The sequence below is a fragment of the Pseudopipra pipra genome, chromosome 6 (assembly GCF_036250125.1).
Source record: "Pseudopipra pipra isolate bDixPip1 chromosome 6, bDixPip1.hap1, whole genome shotgun sequence".
Taxonomy (NCBI): Eukaryota; Metazoa; Chordata; class Aves; order Passeriformes; family Pipridae; genus Pseudopipra; species Pseudopipra pipra.
The window spans coordinates 55,750,928-55,775,562 of NC_087554.1; the positions used below are offsets into that span (position 1 = coordinate 55,750,928).

The 24,635-nt window shown below is 39.1% G+C and overlaps 1 protein-coding gene across 5 annotated transcripts in view; it reads left to right on the forward strand.

The window, feature by feature from the left end:
* Positions 1-24,635, forward strand: part of KIF26A (kinesin family member 26A) — a 103,020-nt gene that overhangs the window by 68,283 nt on the left and 10,102 nt on the right. For all 5 annotated transcript variants that reach the window (XM_064659312.1, XM_064659315.1, XM_064659316.1 and 2 more), the window contains 7 exons: positions 4,367-4,550; positions 18,427-18,636; positions 20,619-20,712; positions 21,174-21,436; positions 21,687-21,870; positions 22,164-22,323; positions 24,012-24,174. In XM_064659312.1, coding sequence (XP_064515382.1) covers positions 4,367-4,550; positions 18,427-18,636; positions 20,619-20,712; positions 21,174-21,436; positions 21,687-21,870; positions 22,164-22,323; positions 24,012-24,174 — 1,258 coding nt within the window. The remainder of the gene's footprint in view (positions 1-4,366; positions 4,551-18,426; positions 18,637-20,618; positions 20,713-21,173; positions 21,437-21,686; positions 21,871-22,163; positions 22,324-24,011; positions 24,175-24,635) is intronic.

The following is a 24,635-nucleotide window of genomic DNA, read 5'->3' on the forward strand; positions in this document are numbered from 1 at the left end:
GTGGGCCATATATTAGTTTTATTTTCTACTGTGACACGTAGCTATGAGGAAAGAACTCTCCAGAGCGTCTTAAAAGACATCTTCTATTAAAGAGGGAAAGAGTTAAACAAAATGCAGACAGTAGATCTCACAGCTGGAGGTAAAAGTAATATACATGGATGTCTCTCATGCTTTAATTGGAAGAGAAGCTTAGGAGTATGGAGCTTAGTTTCCATTGCGAGAATGTTTTGTAGAAGAGTGCTTGTGAAGGCTGAATGGGGAAAACAAAGCTGGTGGGAAGTGTATAACTGTGACAAAGCTGTGACAAAATGCTTGGCAAATGCCTGGAGAAACAAAGGACTGTAATGCTTAAGTTTTGCACAGTATTCCCTACAGGTCATAATTTTTCCTGTGAGGAAACAGAAGTTGATGTTGAAGAAGGTCAGACAGCCCACCATAGCGCTGAAGACGTATGTGAGGGCTTCCCGTGCAAGATTAAATTTGAGAAAAAGAAGCAAATCAGGCATGGCACCCAATTAGGCTCCTACAGAAAGTGATCTGGTACGAGCCCGAATTCTGTCTTTCTGGTGCTTGGCAAAAAGGGCTCAGTTTAGGAGAGCCTTGCCTGCCCTGTCTCCATGGAACAAATTCCTCCTGAGAAAAAGGAATGCTGGAGAAAAGACACAACTGGAAAGTTGGGTATAGATTCAGTAATGGGTTGTTGGATAAGGACTGCAGAAAATCCAGCACTCTGGAGTGTTTCAGCATTGGTTTCATGTAAATACATCCTCTCATGAATTTTTCTGAAGGAAGGAGGTTTGTGGAGTTGGATTTTGTTTTAGTTTATTTGGGCCCCTGTCCAGACCAGCTTGGCCTATTTTTTGGCCTAATGAGTACTTGACTGGGATGCCACCAAGTATATTGTTGGTTCTGCAAGAAGTTCGTAAGGATTGATGAGTCCTTATGCTGTACTCTTTGCCTGGGCAAGTCCAGGAGCCCAAGCAAAGCATATGAGGGCTGCTGCCCAATTGGCTTTTTGTTAAAGAACTGACTGTGCTTTTTATGGGGGCTGAGGATGACAGTTACTTGAATTCATATTCAGAGTGCATGGCTTGATAGTGATGTTTTATCTAAATCAGCCTATTCTTTCCATTAGATCCTTAACCTTTCACAAAACAACAAATAAAACCAAACCCTGCAAGCTGTTTGATGCTGCTGGTACAAGATATCTGTGATGTTCCAGCTCCAGAAACAACCTTGTTTTAATATCAGGCAAAGTCATTCTTGCATTCAGACACAAAGAGGTCGTAATTAAGCTTTGTGCTCTGTTACCTGACAAGAGATGATTTTTAAGTGTGAACCACATACATCATTATTAGAGCTATTGGCCTGTTGCCCATCAAAGCACGGTGGATTATTTTCTACAACAGCTACTCCAGTTCCTCTCCTTTTAGTTTCCTGTTATCTCACATGGACATCAGCAGTCCCTTTGCCAAATTTCTTCGTAAAACTGTGGCACTCCAGACTCATAGGAAGAGGATTTATCAGCACTACAGCAGTTAATTGCTTTACTTAGCAAATGGCATTGTCCTTTGAACAGTGGAGATGCAGAAAGGTGGCGCATATTGTCAAAAGCAAACCACTTTGAAAGTTGTTCTATCTTGGTGTGGAAGTTAAGAGAACTAGTAGTGGATTCAGTATCTTAGATCTGCTTATCAAAATGTCCCAGAAATGTGCTACTGAGGTATTTTGAGAGATTCTGTACTTCTAAAAAGTGGAATTTCTCTTGATTTATTAGTATGCTTTGCTTAGCTAGGCCTGTTTGGGTACAGTTACTCCTTGAGTGTTAGTGCTTAGTTGGCTGCTTGAATACACAATTCCTGAGTAAATTTGTCCTTTGTATCTCATTCTCTTTAATGTATGTTTCCCAGAGGAGCTCCTTTAGCCAGATCTGTTGCAGGAGTAATTATTTCATCAGGATTTAATGTATAGCTTGATTGCGCTTTGAAGACGTTCTCTTGAGGAGTTTTTATAATTTCAACAAGGGATCATAGCATGTAAACAAGAAAATAAACATTATCTTTCATATTAATCAACAAGATGATTAAATAATAACCACAATTGTTAATTGGTACTTGGAGATAGAGGCTAATGACTGTCTTGAGTTCCACAATGGCAGTACCAACAGGTAGAGACTCTTTCCTGCACAGTAAAGCTGTATATAATTTAGGAGGCATTACAGTTTTAATGTGCAGCTGCAACCACTGTGAAGTTGTGCAACTGTGTGCCTGGTGTCCTATTTCAGGCATATGTTTTCATACTGAATGAAGTATTAGCAAGGGGATTTGAGATTTAGGCAGTTAAGTCAGTTCTCATTGCCACCAACCCGCCGAGGTTCTGTATAAACCCATGCTTGTGGTATTTTGCTTCGCTGTGGGATCCAGTTCCTGCTGGTTTCAGGATGCAGTTGGAGTCAAAAGCTGCTTCTTTCCTCAGAGGCAAAAGTCCGGCTTGCTCCTCAATAGACAGTGGCTTCAGGCTCCCTCTGAGTTTGGAACTAGAGCCTCATTTTTTCATCATACGAATCTTTGTCTTTTTCTAAATGCTGCAGTGTTTATAGAGGGAAAAGGGAGCACGTAGGGGGTCCGCAACTCTGGAAGTTGAAGTACAAAGGTTCATAACACACAAGTTTGGGAATATAGAACATAGGACTGGGAATTTTGGAGATCTGTATTGAGTCCTGCCCTTAGTGCTGACTAGCTGTCTAATGTTGACTCAAATGTGGCATTTTGCTCCTCAGATACAACCAGTTCTTTGTATTGTTACTCATTTGAAGCCAGTAAGGCTGCTAGAAGAAACTGTGCGGCCCTTCTGCTCTTAGTGTTTGGTTTTGCTTCTAACCTACCATAAATATAAGAAAAGGAAGAGTTTCTATCTCTGATCAGCTTACTAAACTGACAGCCTGAGACTGACTGACAACAAGATTCAGGGCAAGGTTAGAGTTCTAGATTTACCCTTAATTTGTTATGACAGCAAAGCACTGACTTAGTTTCTCCATGTCTGTTGCTTATAATACTTCACAGATGCTAGTGCCAGTTTGATCTCACTGAAAAGTACTTGGAGATCTTAGGCTGAAAGACATGATGAAAATATAAAGTAGTCATTGTATAAAGATACTTTTGGTCATCACATATTTATAAACTAATATGTTCAAAGTGACAAGCTGTTTTGTTGCAAGCATGGACCAGAATAGGGATTTGTCCCCAGAAGACCTATTGGCATCAGTAGCATGGCCTCGAGTTGTCCACAGGTGCTAGCAGTGGAACACTTTGCAATTTTGCAAATTTTGAACATTTTACAGTTGTTCAAAGTAATGTTAAAAAATAACATGTTGGATGCTTTTACAATACTTATTTGTGAGTGGACTACTATCTACTGACAGCCTCAGGATCAGATCACATATGTGTTATTTGGGTAGTAAAGCTCTCCTTGACTTCGAGAGAGCTGAGATTTCACCCCCACTGCCACCCCCAGATACTCAGCATGTGCTTGCTAACACATATTTTTATTCTACTTAAATCTGCAGGGTGATTTTTTTTTCCATGTGGGTTTTGATGTAGACTTGAGTTTCTGTTATTGTTTCTTGCTGTATTGTTCAGTGTTGCTGATGGGAAATAACAGAAAAAAACTGATTATATTCCTATTTTTATTCACAGGGAAGAATGTTACAATTTTAATTGTATGTTCTAATTTTTCCTCCTTCATCTTTTATGTTTTGAATTTCTACATTTCAAAAGCAGCATCATTATCATTCAGCACATTAAAGCATGTCTTTTTAATAGCTTTCCATTTTAATGTGAAAGAATGGAATTGGGGAGGAAAAACCAATCTGTCTTGAAGGAAATTTTCTGTTATCTAAGGATTTTCTGTGCAGCCAACAGGAGAGGATCTTGAGCTTGGCTGACTTGGAGTGTTATTCTCTGCCTTGAGTAACTTGTAGAGTACAAAGAACTACTTTCATAATGTTATCACCAACAAAGTCCATCTGGTTCTGCCAGTGACAAGGGGATTATTTCAGCTTTTTATTATGTCAGTGAGATGTTAGCTTTTTAGGATTCAGATGTTAGCTGTTGGGGGAAAGAAGGGAAAGTTAGATAATAACTGAAACTCTGTTGGTGGAGAAGTTAACTGAATATTTTGCCAGTAATTTTCCTACCCATATTTCCTTCTATTGGCATCCTGATGGTTTATCCTTATGAAATCAGATTAGAATGCAATGATTTGATATGTTAAGCAGGGAGTGATGACAATGAGCATCTGTTTGTCTGGTCCAGATTCCCATTAACACCTAGTAACATTGTCCTTTCTTGCTATTACTTTTATACAGAGCAGCACAGAAGCTTAACCTGTCTTCGAAGAGAAAGAAATACCATCCGCCCCTGCCACACACACACGACTTCTCTATTTATGCTACTAACTTTAGTGGCATCCTGCAGCTCTGTCCTCCCCCAGCACCACCATGCCTTCTGAGAGCTGTGTCCAAAATCAAGGACAACCCTGGCATTGGAAAGGTAACTTTGGATTTCAATTTTTTAAAACAGCTTTCTAGACAAATTTTAATGGGGCTGGAAGCTTTCAGCCTAGAATAGAGCTGGGTAGGCTCAAGGAAAGGGTCTTGGGATAGAGTGATAGCCACGTCCTTTTGAATGTTCCTGTTATCTCCTGTTGACTTTGTGAAGAGTTGGCAGGCTCAGGGCAGATTCAGTGCTGGAGTGCAGGCTTCCTTGAAGCCAGTTAACATCACTGACAACAGTATTGGCAAAGGTTGTTTTGCCCTTCCTTCTGTTAAAGTAAGAGACGAAATTTCCTTTGATGTCATTGGTCCTAAACCAATGCACATACAGGCTTTGCCTGTGGAAGAAATAGTCTCTGCATTGCCAGCAAGGCTCAGCCACTGGTGCTGGTGCTGTCTGTCAACTGAAATGAAGGAGATACATTGAGGGGGCTTTGTTTCCTTCTGCTTTGCATGTCATTGTAAAGCAAGAGTAGGAAAATGGAGTAGCAGGAGAGAAATATACGTTTCACCAGCTTAGGAAATGCGGCACCTTTTGAAATGGAAAAATTCGTGCTAATTTTATCTAAAATTAATTAAAATAGAAGCCAATTACTTAGAGCTTTATTCATATTTATAACTGTTTAATCACCCACACAGCAGAGTCTGAACACTTATTTACATAGGCTACAAGAGATTAGTGTTTGAAGATAGAATTGAAGTATGTAATGTGCACAGGAGAACTAAAATATGCACCTAGAGTAACTATACAAATCAGCATTAACAGAAAGAGATTGTCAGCCTAAATACCTACAGCTGACACTTGCTCACAGTGAATATTCTGTATTTCCTAACTCAGTGAATTTGTGCTAAATGGAAAACAAAGCAATAGTTTTGGCTGTTTTAAGCAGGTGGAAACTCACAGACGAAAATGTGGTTTCTTCTGTTTTTCCAGTGTCTTAGAAAAGAGGAGGAAGTATTAAATGGTGAAATACAGAAAACCTGACACAGTAATTTAGAGGTTCCCAGGTGGATGAGGTTTTGCTAAGGAATACCCTTTCTATGTGTGTGTTTTTAACAGAGCCCATTTATTGTGTCTGCCTTTTTTCTCTGAGACTTAGTACTTGTCCATGGCACAGTAACAGGGAGCATGGCATTTCTGAGGCATGTTCCCTTAGGAAGACCTTTAAGTGTGATTGTACATCCTTGTGCCTATGGCTCAATAAAACTGTCTTTGCACCTCATTGCACTTGTGTGCCTCCAGCTATGTCTAGCCAAGAAACTTCAGCCTTTGTACTATGCTTTGAGGGTGGCTGGTGGAGCTTCCCAGCAAGACCTGTACTTTATGGAAAGCTCTGGTTTATCTGGTGTCTTAAACAAGATTCAAAAGTCTAATATAGATCAAGTGCATTATCCCAGATAGCAGGAGATTATATGCCTTGAGTCATGTGCTCTACCTACTTTCTTCATTAGCGAGTACAGCAGAGAGCTTTCCGAGGGAAGAGCTCTACCAAAATGCTAAGGAGTACGGTAGGACCTTGAGCAAATCAACTGTGGAAGCTTCTCTTTCAGCACAGGATATATATCTGTAGTATGCTGGAAATGTGGGTAGCATTCCTCCCCTGCCTGGCACATTACAAGAAGAATTTCCAGTTTATGGGTCAGTGAGTTACTATAGACCCTCAAAATGTCTGTTGTTTAGCTCTTAGCTGAAAACATTAAAAACATAGAATCATAGCATATCCTGAGTTGGACAGGACCTACAAGGATCATTGAGTATTGAAGATGCTGTTTGTTTGGGCCCAGGATTTCAGCTGAGTCCTTCTCACCACATACTTGTTAACCAAAATTTGGAAGAACCCTGTGCTGTGCTGGAGAGGATAGAAACTCTCTGCTAATTGAATCAGCCCTTTAGTTCTTACAGTTAAAACCTAGACCATCCAAATGGTGATGTGGTGTGCTAGTTCCTAGTTTTAATGGTTCTCAAAAAACAAAGTAACTAGGCATCTTCTCTGATCCAGTTTGATATGCAATACCTATTAAATGTCTCTCTTAACCCATTCCTCTTTTGCAACATCACAAATATCAGTGTTGGCCCATAAAAAAGCCCTCCAGCAATACGGCTTTTTGTAAAAATTATGAGTCAGCACAAATGAAATCTCATGTGTCCAAATTCTTAGAACTTGTGGTCAAAGGAAGTGTCACTTCTTTAAAGGTGTACTTTAGTAGTAAAAACTTATAGTTTTTAACCTTTTCTGAGCAATGCCAAACAGCTTTTGATAGCATTTAGCTCACTATGCATTAGCACTCTCCATTATTTCCTCTTCATCAACTTCTGCTGATCAAGATTTACTCAGCTGGTATCTCATGATGAGGGTGATGGGAATAAAGTAATCACTTTTATTCCTCACTGCTTTAAGTATCATAGCAATTGAGAGAACAATCAGTAAACACTGGCAGTTGTGCTGTGATCCTCTGTTAACTTCAGTCTCTCTTCTAACAGCTTTTTACTTTACACTCCTCCTGCTTATCATTTTCCTCAGGGTTTTTTTGCAGCCTGTCCAGTGATGAGTATAAAATACACACAGGGGACAGAATCAGTGATGAATTATGGAGTCACTTTTTCCTACCACAGCATCTGTGGCTCATGCTGTCCTTGGTTTATGTGATCATTTCCATGTCAGCAGTGTCCCTCACCCAACTATTACAGCTGGTGGGGCAGCTTTTTCCTCCCTCACCTCCAAGGAGAGGAAGTTGTGCAAGAATGATAAATAGAAGTAACAAACTGGAAACCTATGAAGTGTCCAAGATGCTTCAGTGAGAGCAATGTGCAAACTGAAGAGATTAATGATACGCCAACTGTACCAAAATACCATTTATTGTAAGTGATTAAGGCCTGAATACTACAGCAACTAATTATTATCTGTACCGACACATTCTTAGTAGTCTCGTTTCTTTTGTAAATCTGCTGGAAACTTAGAGTAAAGTGCACATTGAAACATTTACAATGGCAAATATGAATGGCTTTCTGTATGGTCCCTGCAGTGGTAATTCTTAATATTTTGTCACCCCAGGGATACTCAAGGTTGTATTTTAGCTGGTATTCAATATGCTATAAGAGACACAGGAACATAATGTGGAAAATGTGAGGGCCAAAAGTAGAACAAGGTGTCCAGAAGGAATCTAGAAGTATAGTGTCATAAGGCTGACTTTGAGACCAGGTATCCAGGCAAAGTGGTTGAAACAATAATAAAGATAAAAATTAGCAGGCAGGGATTAATGCCATATAGGAGGGATCAGTTGTTGAAGCTTTTACAGATAGAGCACATACATTAGCATTTTGCGGAAGAGTCAGTGAACATTAGAATAGGGTTGGTCTGATTTATAGAGTGTATTTGGATTATGTAAAAGCTTTTTGACAAGTGCCTTGACCTAAGTTTCTTAAAATCTCTAATTTGTCATGTATTCTCTAGTGGCTTAATAACTGGTAGGAAATGAGGGTAGATTTCACACTGAAGGAAAGTTGGGAGCGTTGTCATATGGAAATCCATCCTGTTTGGTGTTGTCTCTATTACATAGTTTGGGTGAGGTGGTGAAGCTGTGTATTCACAGCAGCCAAAACTAAAACTGACTGTGAAGATTTGGAAAATGATGTCATGACACTGAAGTTACTGGGTGAGTAAGGAGGCAGATGGACTTTCATATTGATTAATACAGGGTAACGTATGCAAGAAAAGCAGCTCTGACTATGCGTGCACAAACAGTAAGCTGTGAGGAAATCAGACATGACTAGAACCCATTTTAACAGCCAATGTGGAAGCTACAGTATTAGTTTGTTATCAACCTGAGCTTCTAAAGAAATGCTTTACTGACTTTTCTGAAGGCAAAAAGATTAAGCATTTTTAATTTTAGGGGGTCTCTAACAATATGTGATATAACTACATTCCTCCTCAGGCTCATAATGTGTAAATAACAGCCACTCATTGATGTTTTTTTCCTGTATTTGCCTTCTTCCTTGAGGTGAGATCTTTAAAGAAGTTTGAGAGGATGGTAACAAGAAATATAAAGATGTCCCCTCCTCTGTCATGTATTTATCTCCAAATTACCTTCTCAGAGGAGAGGCACTCCTGTGACTGAGTGAGGGAAGGACTGAGTCCTCAGACTCCAGCATGCAGAAGCAGCAGTGGAGTGTATTTCACTGCTGGCATAGACCTTGACCCCAGTCAACCTAAACCTTTGGAGAAAAGACCTCACCAAACAAATTAACATCTGTACTTAGAATTTTATCTTCCTTATCCTTACTTGATATGCACTTTCAAAGCTGTCCTACTGTGACTATTGGCTTATCGTGCAAAAAACTCCCTTTGGCAAAAGCACTGACTCAATAGTGAGCTGAAGGTGTTAAGCCTTTTTCATTGGTTTCAAAGTTAAACACAGAAATAAGAGTTATTCTGAATTGGGTGATGGGACAATTGAATCTAAGGAACTGTTTGAAGGCAGCATCTGGATTATTTTGCATTCTTCTGTGGTGTCTATAATTGGACAGGTCCTGCCACTGATTGTGGGACCTTTTCTTGAACTTCTGAGCCCAACAGGCATTTGGGGAAGGGAAGAGGCTTGAATTCTTGCTTTTTATAAGCTGCATGACTACAGCAAAGGCAGTTACTGTGCATTGTGAGAACTGCTGGACGAGACAGGATGTGGAGAGATTTCGATGGCCAATTCTTGCACTTGAACTCAGTTATTGATTATTTTAGCCCAACATCTAAATTTATTCCTAATCTCACATCATCATCTCCATGTGTATCATACAGTTCTGCTGCGGTGAAATTGCTATATGGCTTTTATGGTTGAATGCATTTGTTATTAGAGACCTACTTCAGCAGAGAGCCTGTGTGTATCTTTTACAATTTGAATTTATAATTTCTCACTGTTTCAAGTACTCTTCTGGAAGGTGAAAAATAAATATCTTATTAATTTCTTTTACATTTCAGAAATACTAATTTTTCCCATTATAATAATTTCAGCAGCAGTATGTGGACTTGTCCCATGATATAAATCTTTAATTAAGCCTTTCGTTAATTTTCTTTACTAATACTGCAAAATGTTATACACTCTAACAGGTGCTTATAGGGATTGTCAATATTCAACAGTACCAAGCAGGGAAAAGTTAAAAAGAAAAAAGAATAGAATGGTAGGTCTGTCTGCGACCTGTGTTTCATGTAATCAACAATGTTCAAACTCTTGCACAAAGGAAAATCCCACTACCAATGCAAACTGGATGCTGAAAGGAATTTTGCTCACTACTGATAAATGTTACATAGTAAAATTCATACCTTTCTCTTGAATGTGCCAAAAGCATCAGAGTCCAAATCATTTAGCTGAATCCTACTTAAAAGGCAATGATCCAGTGCAGTATGATTCTTGTAACTGAATCATTTTTGTGGTCTCTCTGGGTGTTATTAAATTTAATGTCAGAATAGTAGGAAAGACGTCTGAAAGCCATTTAATATTGTCACTGGAAAGAAGTTAGATTATGCTCAATTTCTGACATTAATGTGCTACTTAAGATAATTTATCATATTGTGGTATTAAAAAAGGCATCCTTTTTACAGTGGCTGCTGCGTAGCATTCTAATGTGCTATTTTTCTTTAGCATGGTAGGAAACCTTTTTCATGCAAAATGTTTTTTTTTTCTGGGGTTCTATTCAGCTCATTCTTTATAATACTGCATCACTTACAACAGCAACTTTAAGTGCTTGTCGCTTTCAAGGATTCTGTCAATTTTTTTGTGTTAGAATGACAGAATCCTCCTGTGTAAGATAATTGAAGTGGAGCATTTACAGAGGACCTGAATTGTCAGACATGTTTCTTGGACAGGTATATGTATACTGCTCTCCGTTTACAAGTTTTAGGCATTTACTTTCATTTATGCTTTACCAAGTGATAGCTAAGGTACTGCTAATATGATTTACTAATCATGCAGGATTTTCTTAAGTGTGCTGTGTGTCCCATTCACTGGTTCTCACGATGGTTTGATGACAGATAACAAATAGGTACTTAATTTTGTCATCTTTATTGCTCCTTGTTTCCTAATGACTAAAGCGTTATTTCTGATATAAGTCATGTATCATACTAAGTACTTGTCTATCGATGTATGTAGCACTGTATCATCCCAAGTGTGTGTATCCCTGCCAAAACGCCTTGAACTGCTTAAACAAAAATGTGGAAAAGTTAGATAAAAATACATAAATTCTTCTACTTTCACCTTCTACTCTTTTCACCTTGAAAAAATGAAATAGTTTTCTTCATGTTTTCTGGGAGTAGAGAATCAATTCTTCTTTAACAGAGTACAATATAGAAGTGATTTTTTTTTTTTTTTTAGGTTCTCCCAGGGGAGCTAGCTGGTCTATGCTAGCATGGCAATTTTGCATATAAATTTGCCATCCATTGGTAGTGGCAGTATATGAAAAGCTTGTAAGAACTACCCGCAGTAAACCAATTTAGCAAGGGTTATATATCTGTCAGTTACAATTAAATCCATGAAAAATATTGGCTCTGAACTAGGACTTTTGTAATTTGATTTACACTGTAGTTGAAAAATAAGTGATTTCATTGGAAAATGGTCTTTATTCAACTGAATGTGAATTTTTTGTAATTTCTCACTGAGAAATCTTAATTCAGAGTGGTGGGTGTCTAAACACAGTTATTTAATTAACCTGTTGCTATATGCCATTTTGTGAACATTGGGCAAAATTAACCTCCTGGCTGCACAATGCCTGTCAAAGATGTGTGTTTCCAGGGAATATTTAGTGTCTGTTCAAATTTGATATAATGACATTTCTTGCTAAAGATCAAATTGGTTGTTCATTTAGGAATTATGATACTGCTCTTATGCAGAATATGACCAGCATTTCTAAAATGGATTCCAGTATAGTGCCATCACCTTCCCAAAATACAGATTAAGTCACTTTATTTTAGTAAAAAGGCTTGAACCCATGTATTTTAAAATTTTACATGCTTTTTAATGCATTCCTTTTACTTTTTCCTTCTCATTCTGTCTAATTTGAAACTTGACAACTACATAAGCATCAAATGCTAACAAAACATCACTACAAAAACATAAACACTGCACATCCATTGATTTCAAAGGAGGTACCATATGTTACAGTTATGCCTGTGCTAACATACTTGGCTGGGTCAGGATCTTAATTTCCTCACCATTCAAAATGCCATGGAGTCTAGTCATTACCTAGTGAATCAGTGGAGTCTTTTCCATCTAGATGTCTGCCCCTCATTAAACTGTGTAGAGTATTTGGCACCCTCCACTTAGAGATGAGTGAACAACTTTGATCTCTCTCTTTCTCTCTCTCTCTTTCTCTCTCTCTCTTTCTCTCTCTCTCTTTCTCTCTCTCTCTGTATATAAATATATATATAAAAATAATTTTTTAATTGTCTAAAACATATAGTAGAGGTCCATGATTAGTCTTCAGAACAGAATTCAAATCATAAGGTTCTTTAAGTGTGAGATGGTCTTTCCCATTTCTCTGGTCTCCGAGTTTATAGCCTTTCCATCTCTCTTGGTTATGGGGTAGTAATCTGTGAGAACCTGACTGTCAGTCTCCTGGCTGTTTCTGTCTAAAATTGTGTAGAATTGTGTAGATCATTCTCTCTGTTATCACTTGCTCTCTTTTCTCTACCAATTCAGCCTTGGATGTGATTTCTTCTGGGACAACACATGCCTCACTGGTCTTAGGGGAGTTTTGTGTTCATTGACATGTGACTTTGTGATAGCTCCATTCAATTCAGCATATCCAAAATATATGGGCTTTGTTAGATAAAATTGCTAGCTTGCCTCTGACCATCAGTCTCACGTTCGTGTCTTGCTGTCAGAGTTGCTTTGAATTTTGGGTTTCACAGTTTTTTGGTCTGTCTCTTACTTTTTCCAGACCTGCCTTCTGGCATAGGCTTGATGTTCTGCACTGTCTTGATGAGTCCAGAAGTCAACTCATTATTTTGGTTGCTGTGACTCCCTCGTCCCATTCTCCTCAACTCCACCTCGTTCAGTATGTTTGGGGGAGGACCTGGAAATCACGAGTCCACAAAAGGGTCCCACAGGACTGGCAACAGTGGAGAAGGTCACAGCATGGGAACAGTGACTGCCATGTGGTGATGGGGCAGGAGGTCTCTCCTTGTGACCCTCAGGTGTGAAATGGGGCAGCCAGTAGCAGTGGATGAGGAGAGCTGCAAGAGGAGGAAGGGCTTGTACCAGCCAGCATGTACAGCCTTCAGTTTCTGAGTTATTTCAGTATTTAGGTGAAAATTGTTAAATATGCATCTAGATTTTACTTTAATAAGGGTCAAAGATCTCAAGGCCTAGAGTTTTGGCTCAGGACTCCAACAAGTTACCGAAATTTGAGTAGATCTGTGGTTTTCTAGTGATCTCATCACGTTTCAAAAACTTTTTTGGGTTTAGTCCCCGAATCATCCACATTGCCCTTGTCATCCACACATGGGCCTTTTCTTTCCCCCCCTTTTCTTTTCAGAAATGTGCCCTTTTGCCAGTTTTTCTCCCTTAAAATTCTTTATGTTTGCTTAAACTGTGGTACGATTTTTTTTTAATGCTTCAGCATCCATCCATTAGGCTTGCCCTTACATAACTGGAATTAATTCTAGCTTACAGATGTTTTCTTTTGTTGCCTTTCTTTGCCCTGACTTCCACTGTAGGCTGACAGACAGATAAACTTAAAAAAAAAATAATTCCTTGATTGCTCTGAATGTCTCTCCCACCCTTGCCAGTGAAGGTTAAAATTACATCCATTGTTGTGCTGGGTGAGGGGTCTCTGACCTTGTGCCACCAATTTCTAGAGCTTTTCCAAATTAGGTCCTTGTTTATTTATTTTTAAAAATTCTTTATCTTGTAATGACATATTCAAGATGTATTTGCTATCTTCTTTTCCCAAACACTTTTGATTTTAATAGGATTTCCTTCAGCAATTCTGCTGACCTGCTGGTTTCTGCAGAAACACGAATTTGGAAAAGTTCAGCAATGTGGTGTGAAACCCTAGTGTACAAAACCCACCAGATCAGAGCCAGTTAATTAATGAGATACTTCAGTGGTTTGCATGATTTAGGTTGTCTTCAGGCACTGAGAAAAATGTTACTAATCTGCAAGTATTGTGATGTTTGTGTTTATTTTATTTGCAAAAATGGAACTCAAATATAAAGCTAGCCTCCTTTTCTATCAACATCCTCATTAAAATAGAGCCTCTATCCAGTATTTGATGTCTGTATGAATGTCTGTGTACAAAGTCTTGTATCCTTCATGATTATAAACTTCCACTTGCATTTCTTTTTCTTACCCTGCACTATCCTCTGCATTGAAGAAGAAATACACAAAAAGGGGGGAAAAAAAAGGAGTTAGTAATAATACCTGGTTCTAGAAATAAGGGTCATTTCCATCACAGGATGGATGTGCTGTCTTAGCTCTCCTTAAGGAGTGTAAGAGGAGGTCAGGGCAGGATGCCCATAGCCTGGGATGACTTTTCTGAAATCACCAAATCTGTATTGTCTTTCCTTTTTTCTGTTCTTTCTCTCTCCCCTCCTTCCCCATTTCTTTTAGCTCTCTTTCCTCCCCCCACCAGACCTGTTCTTATTCCTTTCAACTTGTCTTATTCTTCCATTTCTTTGTTCATTTGCCTCTAAATTCCTTATCTTGTGTTTCCTTGCTTTTTACAAATGTTACCAGTAGCTGGTACCACTGCAGCTGGAGTTGACCACACAAAGCTGGACATGTTGTCGAATAATTGCCTGTGCTGGGTGTGATCCTGAGTGGGCCTGAAATTATTGTTATTGCACTTAATTATAATAATTCATTTTCATAAGTGAATAAAAGCATTGGAGCGCAGTTATTGCTGATTCACTCTCTAGTTATGGGCCAAAGTTACTTTCAGATTTATGGGTTCACATGTTATCTTGAATCCTCCCCTCCCTGCAAGCCCTTGTATCTGGATGATTTCCTGCACTGCACATTGCTGTCCCTGCAGGTGAGCATGTCTTTTGTATGAGAACTAGATAAAGAGACCCAGGAGAAGCTGCAGTTAAATTGATCCTCAAGGCAAGAGCCATGCTAGCTCTATAGTACACTGCTTTTCCAGCAATATTCATTCCAGAAGAGTACTGGGATGAACTTCAGAGCTGAGAATATAAACTTGTCACTTAATATTGGTCCTCAGACACAGGCGTGCAAGAAGAAGAATAAATAGTATTGCACCAAACCTTTCCTTATGCACTTAGAAATTTTTTGCATGCACCTGGGATCTGCCTGCTCTTAGTTTTTGCTGTTGTGAAGGGATATGTTTGAGTAATCTTCATGCTTGTTGGTACTTTCATGAGCACTTCTGCTTTATTTCTGAGTGAAATCAGTCTGGCTCAGCATCATGAATAAGTGTGACACATTATAACCCTACAGTCTCTGGTAGATACCACTTATAGATTTATTTAGTGGGCAGAGAAATTAAATGTGTAATCAGTGTTTTTCTACTGGCAAATCTGCTTTTAAACATTAAAAGGGGAACTCCCTTAAGCTGATTTTCTCTTCCTACTCCCATTTGTCTTGAAAGCTCACTTCCACTGTAAAAATGAAGATGACCCTTGAGACCTGTTAAGTTTGGGATCTGATCCAGTATGGGAAGCTATTTTATAATCTTTCTGCTTCAGAGAGGTGGTCTTAAAAAGCTAATTTGACATGCAGGGTTTTTCTGAGGGTGAAGCCATCATTGTGTTTAGGGGGAGCAACACCCTGATGAAGGTAACTTGATGTTTAGGTCAGGAGCAAACCAATTTTCCTCTTATCCAAGCTCTGGCTGCTATAATCTAATATGTGGAAGACAGAACAGAAAGGACTGTTTAGATAAGTGCTCTGAAAACAGCATATATTTTAAAATTCATTTTAATCAAGTGACCCTGGAGTGGGCATTTGTACTTACACATATTTATACATTTAGGTTTTGTTTCTTTTTTTTTTGCCCAAGGGAGGTTATTTCTATGAGCACCCTGGTAGCATGTCAAGGTTGAGCTAGCAGGCTAATACACAAAGCTGGCTTCATGCAGCTTTTATGGGGAAACAGCCTTGAATGTGTCACCTCTGATGCACTTTGCTTTTGAGGCAGCTGTTTTATTTATTCTAAGGTTTGCTTGTTTTCTGCGACTGTATTTTCATATTCATATTACCATGAAAGGGGAAAGAAAAGGAAGTGTTGAATAAGGGGACTGCTTGAGTCAATAGGTGGAAGAATTTGCTGCTACCTTTGGTGGAGCCTCCTGCAGTGCTTATGGGAAGGGTTGGTTGTTTCTTAACCTCTTTGTTTGGAAAAAATGTTGGGGAAAAGCTTTTGTAGCTGCTTTGTGGAAAATATTTTCTGTGAGGGTGCTTGAATAATTGTGTAGGGATGCCTGTGTGTAGGTTAGCTGCCATAGGGAGGAGGACATGGAAAAATGGAACAGTTGAGAACTTAAATGAAATGTTCAAATTACCTGCCCTTCCCAGCTGATAAAGGCAGGGACAGTTCAGCGTTGTGCTTCCTGCTGTTCCCACCTGTCTGCTGTAGATCATCCTGGCTTGGGCACTGCAATTCACTGCACACACTGGGTGCAAGTGTGTATGCCATCATCTTTTCGTCTTGTCTGGTATGAAGGGCAGTCCCAGAGGGTGGCAGTTTAGATAAGTGCTCTGTTTGTTGCCTGCATTTCCCATTTTTTGCTTTGCTGAAGTAGGTTTTATTTCTCTGGATCCAGGAGTGACAGGGAAGTGCTGACTGTGAAATCCATTCCTTTTGCAAAGACACAATGTGTCAGTGTAATAAGTGTACACCATTTTAATGACAATGTTATTGAAACATAGTAAGTAAGAGTTAAATTGTTCTGGGAGATATAAGGTTAAATTTAGCAATAAAATGGAGAATCATTCTTTATCAGAGATGTGAGCTTTCGAACCTGGCTTCCATGTGCAGTATCCAGCTCAGGGCTGAAAGTGAGCCAGACTCATAGAAACACAGAATTGTTTAGGTTGGAAAGGATCTTTAAGATCGAGTTCAACTGTCAACCCAGCACTGCCAAGCCCACCATTAGACCATCTCCCCAAGTGCCACATCCACATGTCCTTTAAATAACTCCAGGGATGGTGTCTCTACCACTTCCCTCAGCAGCCTGTTCCAGGGCTTGACAACCCTTTAGGTGAAGAATATTTTCCTAATATTCAACCTAAACCTCTCCTGGTGGAACTTGAGGCCATCTCCTCTTGCCCTATCACTTGTTACCTGTGAGGAGAAATCAACCCCCAACTCGCTACAGCCTTTCAGCCTGTTGTTCTCTGTAGAGAGCAATAAGGTCCCCCTGAGCTTCCTCTTTTCTCAGCTCCTTTAAGCTGCTCCTCATCAGACTTGTGCTCTAGACTCCTCAGCAGCTGTGTTGCCCTTCTCTGGACATGCTCCAGCACCGAAAAGTCTTTCTTGAAGTGAGAGGCCCAAAACTGAATACAGGATTTGAGGTGTGGCCTCACCAGTGCCAAATGATGACTGTGTGCTCTATGTCTGGAGGGTTCACCTGGTAGATTTGCAGTGGAGGGGTTCCTCTCTGTCACTCCCCTTCCAAATCGAGTGCAAGTGCTTTAACAGGAGTGGATGTTTAGTGGGTAAGCAGCTGTGTTGCAGGAGATGAAGCTCCTGGTGGGTGCTGTGGAGAGTGCAAGTGTTCCAGCTATGGTAGCCATGGAGGCTCTTCATCCAGTGAAACTACCTGGTTAACACTGGTACTGAGAGAGTTGTCTGGTAGTTGGATAAGGAGATAATATTGTTGTTCAGCTTGTTATTGAAACATTTCAGAACTGGCCATGGAAAAAGTAATCCTGGCCAAGCATTGCTTTTCCTTGAAGTTTGATCCGCTGGGCAGTTCAGAGTTGTAGTTGCACCTGTAATGGTAATTTACTTCAATGCAATGTGTATAAAACATGTTGGTACTGACCTTGGAATAATTTCATAAGGATAAATGGTTGTAAATAGGTGTGAGGCAGTATTTCACAAGTTTTTCAAGTAAGAATATGATTTCCAGGAAACTTAAAAGAAGCAGGTGTGCAGCTGTTGCTGAACTTTCCTCAGACCCAGTCATTTGGCTCCCATAAGCTGCTTTGGAAATCACAGATAACATGTCTGAGCTTTCTAAAAATATTGTTTTAAAAATCTTTGTGTAGGATATTATCATTTGTAGTGTTGCAATAGAAAGGTACTTTGCGAGTGGTTTTGTTTCAAGCTTTTTGACTTTTTAATGGTTTGTGGGGAATTTTTCCTTCCTTTTTTTCTCCATTAAATCTGCAATTAACCACTAAAAAGCCTAGCAATAACAGCATAAAGGCATCTGCCTGGGAAAGTTATGAGAAAAACACCTCTTTGTTAGAATAATGTGAACAAGGAATTGAAAGTTTCTAGATTTACTTCAAATGCACTAACTGTCTGAGCCCCGTGTTATTCAGACTGATTTTTCAAAGTGTTATGTCCTTTTGGTCACACTGAGTTCTTGAAAGCTAGGTCAATAGAATTTTCTTTGGTGTGGTGTTACACCTACAGTGGATCATACCTGCAGGTCAGACATTTATAAATTGAAATGGTAAAATTGGAACAGAATCAACTGAAGAGACAAAATGCACCTTTAAAAGCTAATTAGTTCAGTGAAGACCCCAAGCTGGAAAATCTGGCTCTATGTTTGTCCCACGGCTGTTCTGACACACCTAACCATTACAAACAAACACATCATGGGAAGAAGAGTGGGTTTGGGTGGAATGTTTTGCATGTGTTTGTCTGTAGCTGGGAACTCAAGTTGTTGCTTTCTTCTGAATTCTTGCAGGTGAAAGTGATGGTAAGGATTTGTTCCTCTCAAGGAGCACATGAAACGTCTGAATCCATGTCCTTCCTAAAGGTAGACCCACGAAAAAAACAAATCACGTTTTATGATCCAGCAGCAAGTGGGCCTTCGAATGCAGGTCACAGAAGAGGTGTTGTTGCTGTCCCAAAGATGTTTGCCTTTGATGCAGTTTTCCCCCAGGATGCTTCACAGGTACTGGAGTCACTCGCGTAAACCTCCTGAGTCTTCTCATGGTCACTGCATTTGATTGCCTGAAGAGTTCCTTCTGTTTCTGAGGAACTTTATTTAAATGAGTTACCTTAGTGCCTGGAAAAAACCATGGTAATTAACAGACAAGTAGGTAAATTCTTACATTTTTCAGTTTGGTTGAGATGTAAAATTAAGGAATAATATCTGGGGAGATGGATTTGCTGACTAAATTACCTTCCTGCATTTTCTCTTCTTAGAGCAAGACAGACAGCCAATTTGAAATTCAGTTTCCATCCATTTGATGGCATGGAAATAAAGTCCCTCCCCATGGCTTTCAATGAGAAATAAACATGTGCTTAATGTTAAACTAAATGCTGTTGTTAGGAGCAAATATAAAGCTAACACCTTGGGATTGCTGTACTGAAACATTTAGGGAGCTTTAATATTCTCTTCACCTTTTCCAGTTTGTTTATACTGTGGTTTTGACTGATTATTTTATCTTGACTGTTGTGCTGATGGTGGTGTATGCCTTTCGTTTGGCCTGTAAAAAAGTATATTTGTACAGTAGTAACCCCAGACCTGAAATCAGCTACGCAGGAGGGATGGCTGGTCTTGGAGAGGATTGTGATCTGCAGTGTATTCAGTGAGGTTTTCCTCATGGACACCTGAAGTTTCCTTCTGGGGAAAAAAAATCTTCGGTTCAGGAAAAAAACCCCTAGAACAACTTTAAAAAGAAGAACAAATTCAACAGTGTATGATGAACTATGCCAAGTTTGAACTGCTGGAAAGAAAATTAGGGTGAAAAATACCACAAAGCATTCAGGGTGAAAATAGTCTATTAATGTTGAGAAAATATGACAAGATCTAGTTCATAATCCCAAGCTCAGATCTTCTCCTAGCGTTCTTAATTTTTTGGGTCCCAGACTATAGATATGAAACTATCTATTAAGTCTAAGTTCTAGCCAAGCACTAAAAAGGGAGAATAACTTCCCCCACACAGCAGTGCCCAGAGCAATGGTAACCACATCTGGAGGCTGTTTTTAAGATCTGGCATGTGTTCAAACAGGGTCTTTGTGAAGAAATATGAAACAGTGATCTCAACATTAGTCCAGAACTGGAAGTGAGTTTTTTTCCTCACTTGTGCTACCAGCCCTGCTGCAAGGTGGCAGGTCACAGCCTGCTTCTCTGCTGTTTTTGGCACCAATCCTTCAGGCTACTGACCTCTGGTTTGGGCTGGCTTTTCAATCCCTTGTGGTGGGCCTGTTGGGTGGCCTGTTGTGGTGTTTCTGGGTAATGTTGGCCAGTGCAGCCACTTCTGTGCAGGCGTCATTGCTGGAGGCAAACTTGCTGCCATGCACCTGCAAAGAGAGCCTTATCATTTCACTGTAGTTACATATTTACACCAGCCCTCTCCCTTGCCCCCAGTTGCTCTACTTGATAGATCATCGTATGGTGTATTTGAAACCTTCACTGATGTGGATAAACTGGTTTTAACACACTCAAATATTTTGGCAAGTTCTCCTTATTGATGATGATGTTTCCCTTGGAAAAGGAAAATGTGATACTATGAAATCTTATTCAGGGATCTTAATGCATTTTCTTCAGTATGGATGTCTTTTTAATTCTCGTGAGCGCTCCTCAGTAGCTTAATTTCAGTGGAGTTGCTACTATTACTGAATAGCCTTGGCTAAGCTATTATACCAGCAGGAAGCCTGGTTGGATAGCATTCAGTCTGCTACATTAGTCATAGAATCAATATTCCAAGAGAATAGGTTCAATAGAATTGAAAACTATTTTAGGCTGTAGTAGCATATTTTATTATTTTTTTAAGATAGCGTAGTTACTAAAACAATAGGACTGATGCCACAAAAATGGGGAGAATACTGCGCCTCAAAAATATTGAGTCATTCATTTCATTACAGAAGAACAGTAAAAACCACAGCAGTATATGTCTTTTACTTATTTGTCTCCAATCTTTCTTTCAGGCTGAGGTATGCTCTGGAACAGTAGCAGAAGTAATTCAGTCTGTTGTGAATGGTGCAGATGGTTGCATATTTTGCTTCGGTCATGTCAAGCTTGGTGAGCTCCCAAATTCGTTACAGTTAATTACTATGTCAGTCTGGTAATTACATGCTGTCAGCTCCTGGAACAATAAACCTGGAGTATATGAATAGATTAGAATTTCTTTTTAATTAGCTTTGCAAACTTATCATGGTTTATTTCTACACCGTGACTGTAAGTTTTAATTTGAAAAGGTAAAATGTGGCATCAGATTAGCTTATTCAAGAGCAGGTTTATGTAGGTGCGTTGTGATGAAAATCAAAAGATCAGAGATGTCTTTAACATTAATTTGCTGTGGGTCTGACTTACAAAAATTTCAAACCTAATTGAATAAATAGTAATAGATTAATAATTACATACTTTGAATTTTTGCATCTGTTCTTTGTATGGCACTGCATGCAATGTACAGTGGTGATATGGAGAGACACTGTCTTGTACAAGGAAGGTAAATTATGTTCGTGTTTGTCTTTTCATTCTAGGAAAATCTTTTACCATGATTGGGAAAGATAACTCCACACAAAGCCTTGGTATCATCCCCTGTGCAATTTCTTGGCTCTTCAAATTAATCAATGAACGTAAAGAAAAAACTGGAACTCGTTTCTCTATTAGAGTATCTGCTGTGGAGATCAGTGGCAAAGATGAAAACCTTAAGGATTTGTTAGCTGAAGTAGCCACTGGCAGCCTTCAGGATGGCCAGTCTCCCGGGGTTTATCTGAGAGAAGATCCAATATGTGGAACCCAGGTATAATGAATATCAGAGCATAGATTTTTTTGAGCCTGACTTTCTTCTACTTTTTATCTCCTGTTATCTGACAACAATTATGACAACTTTTAAGACAGTAAAAAAAATTTATTGCTTTTAATTTATAAACCCTTCTCCCATGGTGTACATATTTGTTTCTTTTAGTGCCCTGGAGATTTAACCAGTTCAGCAAAAGAATAATAAAAAAATGTGCCTGTGCTAATTAGTCATTTTCTTGTTTATATTCAAGCTTCAAAACCAAAGTGAGCTAAGGGCCCCGACAGCAGAGAAAGCTGCCTTTTTTCTTGATGCTGCAATTGCTGCCAGAAGCACCAGCAAACCTGAATGCGAGGAAGAAGATAGGAGGAATTCACATATGCTCTTTACTCTTCACATATACCAGTATCGCATGGAGAAGAGTGGCAAAGGAGGAAGTATGAATCTTCTTACCGTGTTGTTTATTTTCAAATTATGTGGTCTTGGGTTAGTTTTAATAATAATTTGCAATAAACTTAAAAATAAAAAATGAACTCTCAAGCCAGTTGAGTCACCTTTAACTTTTGTAACTGTGGCCAATATCTGGTTTCCTCACAATTAATATTTAATTTGGTCATTATCACATGCTGTATTCATTATTTTCCTCATTTGAATACATCTTGAATACCAGGTTTGGCTTGAGTCCATGCAAGAACGTGATGTACAACTGTTTTTCCCCTTTTTGTTTTAGTGTCTGGAGGACGCAGTCGTTTGCATCTCATTGATCTGGGGAGCTGTGAAAAAGTGCTGAGCAAGAGCCGAGATGGAGGAGGCTCTCTGTGTCTGTCTCTCTCTGCCCTGGGCAATGTAATTTTGGCCTTAATTAATGGTGCTAAGCATGTGCCATATAAGTAAGTGAATTCTTGTCTGCATTAGCTTAAATTTGTGGCTGGTGTTACCTGAGAAATGAATTGCAATAACAACTTACTCTTCACCTAAGATCAAGTTAAAGGAAATTCTGTCAGAGAGGGATCTGTCCTCTTTTAAGGTCACTTCTATATTACAGACACCTGTATCTATTCATCTACTTGTCCATATATACATACACACAGGTTTCTAAATGTTACAACGTAAAATGAAATTCTTAGTTACATGGTCAAAAACTATATTCGTATTGGTACATACTGAAGTTGAGTGAAATGTTTGGGATAGTTTGGTTGTTGAAAAAAGTGGAGGGAAAATGGCCAAGATGTTTTCTTTCTATCTCTTTTTTGTTTCCTGGATTTGGAATTGTGGCTGATCTCAGCCAGCTGGACATCAGTGAACAATTTAACCAAAATTTCATAGGATTTTCTCTTCTTTTTCCAAACATAAAGCTTGTATTGAAATTTCAGAAAATATTCGAGAGTTTGTCAAGTATGGTCATCAAAAGGTTGTTATTTGTTTGTCTTTTTGAATGATACATCTTCTCAGTTAAAAAAAGAAAGAAAACCACCACGTTGCACATTTGTTTAGCAGAAGTGAACACTTAGGTGTATTCCTTTGTGGAGTGTACTTGACAATGATTTTGTGTCAAACACAACTGTGGGGAGCCCAGCTGAAAGACAACAGCCACACTGGTGATACCCTTACCAGAACTTGGCCTTCAGTCCTTAAATTTAATTGCTGCTTGTCTTCATGCATTATAACTTTGTGCTGTTGTTATCAATCATGTCATTTCACATATTTATCTAGTGATGTATCTCAAACAGGTGTTGTTTCTTTCTGTATAAGGCAGAAAGATATTTTCCTCAGGCTAGTTGCTAGCTTTGTGTATGGAATGGAAGATGGATGGGTTAGAGTAGGGAAGGGCAGATCCTCAACTTTGTCGCCTTCCATGGTTTAATGAGCACACATGACAGTAGTTCCCTCAGTTGGACTATCTCAGGGGGGCAGTAGGACTCTGGGGAGCCCTGGGGAGAGGTGGCTTGGAGACCAGTGGAGGACAAAATGTCACCTCTCTTGTCAGCTTTACTATCCACAGTGGAGGATTTGCATCACCAGGAAAGCCTTCTGCTTCTCTTTGCTATGTCAGAGCAGACCATAGGTGGTAGAATGGAAAGTAGATTGGTTGGGGTGACACTTACAATATATTTCTGGTATCTAACGTTGTTGTATTTGTTTAGAAATTTCTTAGCGTTTCTCTTGACTTAGTTTTTTCTTATTATCAAAATCGTTTGCATAGAGTTCACAGAGTGCAACTATCTTGGTACTAAGTCTGTTCAGCTAAAAATACAGCACTCATGAGCTGTTTTGGGTAATATGAGCTAAACCTGAACTAACAGTTATCAGTCAGTTGTTTTACAATTCACTAAGTAACAAAGAAAATGACTTATCATACTGTAAATACACAGGTAGATAAATTAAAATATTAGTATCTTCGTATGTGTACATTTAGGAACATTTGAAGTGCAGTCAATAATAGGAATATATTTCTTATCTACATGTAGCATACATGCATGTATCCTATGAAAGCGAAAGCATGGTTTGTGGTGTAAAATTCTGCAGAACAAGACTGTGATTTCTTTAGGTCACCCTAGCATTCTCATTTGTTGCACAGGGACAACAAGTTGACAATGTTGTTGAGGGAATCACTTGGGAACATCAACTGCAGAACTACTATGATTGCACATATTTCTGACTCCCCAGCCAATTATGCAGAAACTCTCACCACCATTCAGCTTGCATCGCGAATCCACCGAATGAGAAAGAAGAAATCCAAGGTTGGTTCACAAACAAGCAGAAATTAATTCATTTGAAAATGAGTTTTCCTAACCTCTCGGTAGGGGAACATGGGGTTTCTCGATGGTAAGAAGTAATACAAAATGCATAAAAGCTCAGGAGAGGAACTGACAAATGACTTGGCAATGAGCCATCATCTTGCCCCCAATCCTTAATCCTGAAATTCCCTTCTTTTTGTTTCAAGCACGTATTCTTTCTTTGCCTACATGTGGAACTATTTCAAAAGCTTCTATTTGTATTAATTGAAAACCAATAAGGAAGGAACAGAAAACTGTTGGGGAGAAAGATAATGCATAATATTTAATGGAAATTATCTGAAAAGGTGTGATTGTTATATTACTCCTAATACAGTAAAATCTATGTAGCGTGACCTTGTTGTTTTAATTCACCCTCCACTCTAATTTTATTTTCCCACTAGATGTAGTGGTGATAGTATACACAA